The sequence below is a fragment of the Tauraco erythrolophus genome, chromosome 12 (genome assembly GCF_009769465.1).
Source record: "Tauraco erythrolophus isolate bTauEry1 chromosome 12, bTauEry1.pri, whole genome shotgun sequence".
In the NCBI taxonomy this organism is placed as follows: domain Eukaryota; kingdom Metazoa; phylum Chordata; class Aves; order Musophagiformes; family Musophagidae; genus Tauraco; species Tauraco erythrolophus.
Window position 1 is genome coordinate 22,356,327 of NC_141476.1, and position 6,000 is coordinate 22,362,326.

General features: G+C 59.0%; 1 protein-coding gene across 2 annotated transcripts in view; it reads right to left on the bottom strand.

The window, feature by feature from the left end:
* IQSEC1 (IQ motif and Sec7 domain ArfGEF 1) overlaps positions 1-4,609 on the bottom strand; it is a 346,404-nt gene extending 341,795 nt beyond the window's left edge. For both annotated transcript variants that reach the window (XM_086618777.1, XM_086618776.1), the window contains exon 1: positions 4,344-4,609. In XM_086618777.1, the coding sequence (XP_086474903.1) occupies positions 4,344-4,609 (266 nt within the window). The remainder of the gene's footprint in view (positions 1-4,343) is intronic.
* Between the last annotated feature and the right edge of the window lie 1,391 nt (positions 4,610-6,000).

Genomic DNA, 6,000 nt, shown 5'->3' on the forward strand with positions numbered 1-6,000 from the left:
CCTAGATTCCACTAAGCATGCCTCGGCTGAGACTGAGAGTATCTTCTGAACACAGTGAGGATTTCTTAAAGCTCTGAACTGTGGCTGTTTTTCCCCAGGGAACAAAGCCAGTCCCAGACTCATTTAAAAATAAATTAGTCAGGCCAGGTGGCACAACTTAGACTGAGTTGCAAATAACAGCCCTCTAAGATTGTTCTATCTTAGCAGACAATTGTTCTCCACCTCCTGCTCAAACTCTTATCAGGCACCTTCTCAGTGGAAAAGCAGCCCAGTTTTAAACGCGATTAGGTTAAGTACAAATATCACTCCCTAAGCTGGTAACACACCAGCGGAATTTTCAGAGCTGGAAAAATTGTACTTGTACAGATTCGAGAAGATCCAGTATGTTTGTTTTCACATACTTACTCTAAAGTGCATTTCCAAAATGGACGTATTGAACACATCTTGCTTACACTGAGGATCTGAGTTTTAGCAGTTGCTGTTTTCTCAAACGTTAAATGAAACGGATTAACTGAAAATTAGTCTTATGCAACTTAATGAGTTAAATACCTATTGTTATCTTTAACATGCTGATTCATTACATCTAGCAAAGCCTTGTAATCAACTAATTATCCTCAATTCCACTTGTGGAATTTAAGGCTGATTTACACTCAGCAAATTACTCCCAAGTTAGGTGAAACAGCACTCAGACCTTTTTTGCTATATCCTCCTTGCAGGATGACGAGCACATCTGCCCTGCTAACCTGTCCCTCTGCTCTTCCCTCCCTCAGCAACCAACACAAAGGAAACTCTTTCCACTCTGGTCCTTGTCTGGAAGGACACAAACCAGGATATTTTCACCTTACTGGACTAGTGGGTTTTTTCTTCCAGAAGACTGATACAGGGCTCATTAACAGTTCTCCAGCCCACCAGAGATCAAGCTAAAGAATTTCTACAAACACACCAGCTTTTCCAAATTATTTAAGCAGTCCAGCTGTGTATTCTTCCCATTTTAAGAAATGGAAAGTTTCCAGACTTACAGGGGCTTTGTTGGTTTTAGGGGTTTTTTTTTAATATCTTTTCTTAAGTATGAGAACTAATCATAAGCATATTATCTTGTATAACATTTCCATGCTTCCTTTTGTATCACACAAGGTAACCACCACCTGGTAATACAAAACAGCTGCCTTCACACTACTGAGTCAGTGATCCGCAACCACTTTACACAGGTGCAACCGCTGCTGAGACAGGAGTCTAAGTATCTGACCAAGAGAAGCCCAGTTTCCCTTAAAAAGGGTTGCAGACATTTTAGCTTTGAAGTACTGAAGGGGAAGGAAGAGCAGCGACCACTGCCAGTACTTGGGCACAAAGCAGTTCTGCTGCCTCTGGAAGGAGGAAGACCAGGGCGAAGTCTTCACACCAGGGGCAGGAGGGAACAAGCTGGACATGCCACCTCACACGCTGCCTCTTCCCTGACACCAGCAATTCCCACAGCATCACTGACTCTGAGAAGGAACTTCAGCAGACAAGGGATCCTTACTCCCCACCCAAACATACACAAGGTGCACGTGACATCTAATTCTGGGGAAACCAAGACGGAGCTTCTGAATGCGAAGCTCCAGATAAGCAGAATCTGCAGGTTCGGTTTTCAGAAAGTCAAGATAACTGCAAGACTGGGAGAAGAATTTAAAACAAGGGTATTTTCTATTTTCCATGTTGGAGACTTCCTCCATCTTTCCTATCCAGCCAGAGTAGACTGATCCTGAGAGTGGCTTGTTGCCCCAGCTCCCTGGCAGCTGAGCCTCAGCAGCCTCTGCCACAGCCCCCACCCCGTGCAGCCAGGGAGCCACCCACCCAGCGAGGCAGGGTCTCCTGGATAACAGGCTTGCTCCCTTCAAAGGGAAGGGGATGGCACAGATGGATATGGGATGATTCAGGGGGGCAGTATTCCTCAGACCAAGGTGGCCCTGAAAACCCAACTCCCCACAGACATGCACGTGGGCAAAGGGCCCAGGCCAGGCCCAGACTGGCAGAGAGGGCTGTCTCCCAGCGTCCCCACTAAACCCTGCAGGCTATGCCTCAAAGCGATACAACTCTGCCATAAATATCCCAGATTAATTCTGATCCCAGCATCAAATCCACTTAAGAGACTTAAAAGCCTCCGAGTCCCCAGAGCTGCCTGCCCGAAGAGGGCTCTGCAAATGAGTCTCGGGCTGGAGAAGAGGAATATTATCCAACGAGGCAAGCCATTTGTACAATTCTTAGTAACGTCGTTTGCAAGAGACAAATGGGACCAGATAGCTGAGTTGACATCTCGTACTAGAAGCACAGCCACAAAAAATCCTCGGGTACTGGACATGGGTGCACAGGGTAGGGTTTGTGTAAATGCTCCATACTCTCTGGAAACAGCTCTTTCTCCTTATGGGATTGATTGTTAAATGACAGCATATGCTCTCCAGTCTGTTTAAGGAGCTATTTGCTTAGTTTTCATAGAGACATCTCTGTTTACAAGAGAAGCCTAAAACGACTACCCCAGCATCACCAAAAATCCCCCCCCGAGCGTTAACACTGACAGCACCAAGGGAGCCGGGGGGAAGAGTTGCTTCCCTTTCCACCCTGCTGCACCGGACACGTGCAAGGCATTCGGAACCAGGAGCAGGCACAGGGGGCACCGAGTGCCTAACGACCCTTCCCACATCTCCTTCAAACCCCACAACGGTCGCTAGGAAAACACTGTTTCCGAGCACCACACCTGCTCCTACAATCGGTAGGACCTCCCGCCCTCCCATTCTCGTCCCGCCGACGGCACGCGCGTAGCCGGCAGGAGATCCGAGGGGTTCACTCGGAGGCACCCCCCTCCCGCCGCTGCTCGCCCCCGCTGCCATCAGGGCCCGGAGAAGCAAGACGCGGCCGAGCCGGCAGACAGCCGGAGCCCCGGCCCTGCGCCCCCGCGGTGCCCCGCGCCGTGGCGGAAACCAGGCGGACGACCCCGAACCGGGGGGCGCTCCCGCCCACCGCCCGTGCACCCCGCACGCCCGGGGACGGGGCAGGCGGCCGCGGGCCCGCCGCTCGGCGGGGAGGGGGGTGTCGCTCGCAGCCCTCGCCCCAGGCTGGCGAGGAGCTCTCGGTCCCCCCGTGCCCCCGAGGGGCGAGAGGCGGTGCTGACGTCGGGCGGCCCCTTATGCAAGCGGGCGCGCAGGGCTGTCCGGCGGGGCGGGCGGCTCCGGGCTCGGCGGCGGAAGAAAACCGCCGACTGGAGCCGTGCGCTTTTTTAGGGATACAGGGAAACGGAGCGCGCCGGACTACAGACAGCCCATTGTGTTGTATTAGAGCGGCGAAGTGGGCTCGTAATGCGATGCATGCTTTTCCCACTCCGGTCAAGTACAAAAGTCTTAAATACTTTTCCATAAGTAAAATCACGCCGGGTAAGCGCTGCGACTTTAGTTATTGCTATTCTTGAATTCCTGTTACTTAAGAACCGCGCGCAATTAAGCAGCTTTCCGTACGCTGTAAAGAAGTGCACGATTAATTACAGATTATAGAGGCTGGGAATAGATGCAAAGGCGGGGAGCGAACGCATCTCCGAAATGGGCAAGCTCACCCTGGCACGAGTCAGCCCCGGCGTGGCGAGCTGCCAATGTTTACCGACCCCTCTCCGGGTCACTTTCGTTAGCGGCGAGAACGCGGGCTGCCCGCGCTGCCGAGGGTCGCCCGAAGCGCCGCGGCTCTCCGGGCACGGCCGGCGGGGAGCGCGGGGCATCTCCCGCGGGACCTCACCCCCGCGACCCCCGCGGGGCGGGCGGCTTCCCGGGGTAGCCACAATAAGACCGGCAGGGAACAGGCCACGGGGAGGAGGGCACAGCCCGCTCCGTTACTGTCGCTCTGCCAGGAGGGCGGCGTGCCCGGGGCATCCCCCCGAGCGAGCGCAGAGGGCTGCCAGGGGCCCGGAGGGAGCAGAGGTAGCCGCGGAGAAAGCCGCGGGCGCGGCAGGTAGAGATGCGTGCCCAGGGAAGCCCCTGGCCGTACTGCCGCGGCTCGGACACCCCGGGCCCGCTCTCCGCGGGATCCGGGCTAGAGAAACGGTGAGGCACCGGCACCCAGATGGGCGAGGGGTGTAGAGGCTGCGGCCACCCGCTCCACCCTGCACCGCTGCTTAGCGAGGGCCCCCTCCTTGGCAGCGAGCTGCCCACCGGGCAGACCGGAGCTCGCTCCCAGGCGCACGCTACAGAGACTTCCACTGCTCCGCAGGGCTCGCACGCGGGACGGCTTTAGGAAACCGAAGGCAGGAGAGGAAAGGGAAGGAAAGCCCCGCTACAGAAACACCCCCCTCGAAAAAGGGACAAACGAACCCAGGCAGCGCTTACTTTTCGTGCTTTGCGTTTTCCTGGATGGCGCTCAGCACCCCCGGGTACGCGGGGGGGACGCCCTGCTGGAGCCTGCATGTGGCCAGGTGCCGGTGATGCTCGTCCTGGAGGCAGGCGTTTTCGTGGTACAACTTGGCCACTTGCTGCTCTAGCTCGTCTATCCTCCGCTTCTGTTTCTCTAGCAGCTCCTGCTGCGTCTCAATAATCTTGTTCAGCTCCTTCAGGTACTCCGCCGCCTTGCTGGGGTTCTCCGCCGGGCTCTCCATGGCCTCCCCGCACCTTTCACCCTCCGAGAAGCAGGTGGGGGGCGCAGGTGCCGGCCGGCCCCGCTCCGCTGGGAACTTAAGCGAGAGGGAAGAAATAAATAACCCGCCGGAAACCAGCCCCCCTGCGAGCTCTGCTCTTCCCCTCCTAGAGCAGCGGCTGCCCAGGCGAGCGTAGGAGCGGCGCGCAGCGGCTCCTACTCCGCGCCGCCATTGCTGGCGCTCGGCTTCCCGCTGCCGAGCGAGGGCAGAGCCGGCGGGGACTGCGGGCGCCGAGCCGCCGGCCGGAGCCGCCGCCGGTGCTGCTCGGAGCCCCGCCGCCGCCGCCGCGCCGCCGCTGGCGCACGGGCGCTGTCCCGCCCTGCCAGAGCCGCAGCCGGGTTAGCCCGTCGCCTGGCAGCGCCCGCGCCCCCGCCGAGCTCGCGGCCGGGCATGGGCGCCCGCAGCGCCGGGCGGGCTGCGGCTCCTGGCCGGCCCTGGCCGCTCCTGCTGCCCGCCGCCCGCCCGCGGGGGGCTGCCGCCGCGGGGGATGCGCCTGAAGTGGCCGCGGCCGCCCGCTCCGGGGGGCTGGCGGCCGAGGGGGCTCGGCGGAGCGGCCGCCGCCGCGCCGCATCCCGCCGCGGGTCCGTAGCCCCTTCCGCGGGCGCGGTGGGCGCCGCCGGCCCGTCCCCGCGCTGGGGGGCGCCCGGCGGGGCAGAGCCCCGGGAGGGGTGCGGGGCCCGGGGCCCGGGGAGGGCCGCGGCCCCGCGGCGCTTCTGTCCGGCGGCGCAGGGCGGCCCCGGCCCGGGGAGAAGCGCGCTGTGCGCGGAGGCCGGCGGGGTAGGGCAGCCATGCCGGGAGCCCGGGCTGCGAGACCTGGTAGGGGGGCAGAGCTGTTCCCTGGCACATCTGGCGAGCGATCGTTTATTGTTCGGGTCGCACCGGGGAGGTGGGCGCTCGCCAGCAGCGTGCCCGCGGGCAGAGCCGTGCTCGCCGCTGGAGCACGCAGCTCTGCTTTCCCCGGCAGCAGCCTCCACGTTTAACACCTCGGTCGGTGAAGCGCTGCTGCCCGTTACGGTTGCATCGAGCCAAGAAAAGTTGCTGGGATGTGGGTCCTGTATCATCCCAAATGAACGCGCGCTTGGAATGCGTGTGAAAACCGGGAATAGGAAAGGGAAACCGAGGGAGATACTGCAGGAAGAAGATAGGAAGGTGAAGACATGCTTTTCTCCTCCCTTCCTCTCAAAGTCTCCTTATTTTTTTCCCTCGTTTTTCTACGTCTCTCCACCTTTACACTTTGCAAGTTTTCAATTAGAATTTTCCTACAGCAGTTGTTTCTGCTGCCACTAAAGCACAAACCCTTTCTTGCGGAGTCAGCTCTGTCGGCGTTTGCCAGGATGCCTTGCTTTTGGAGT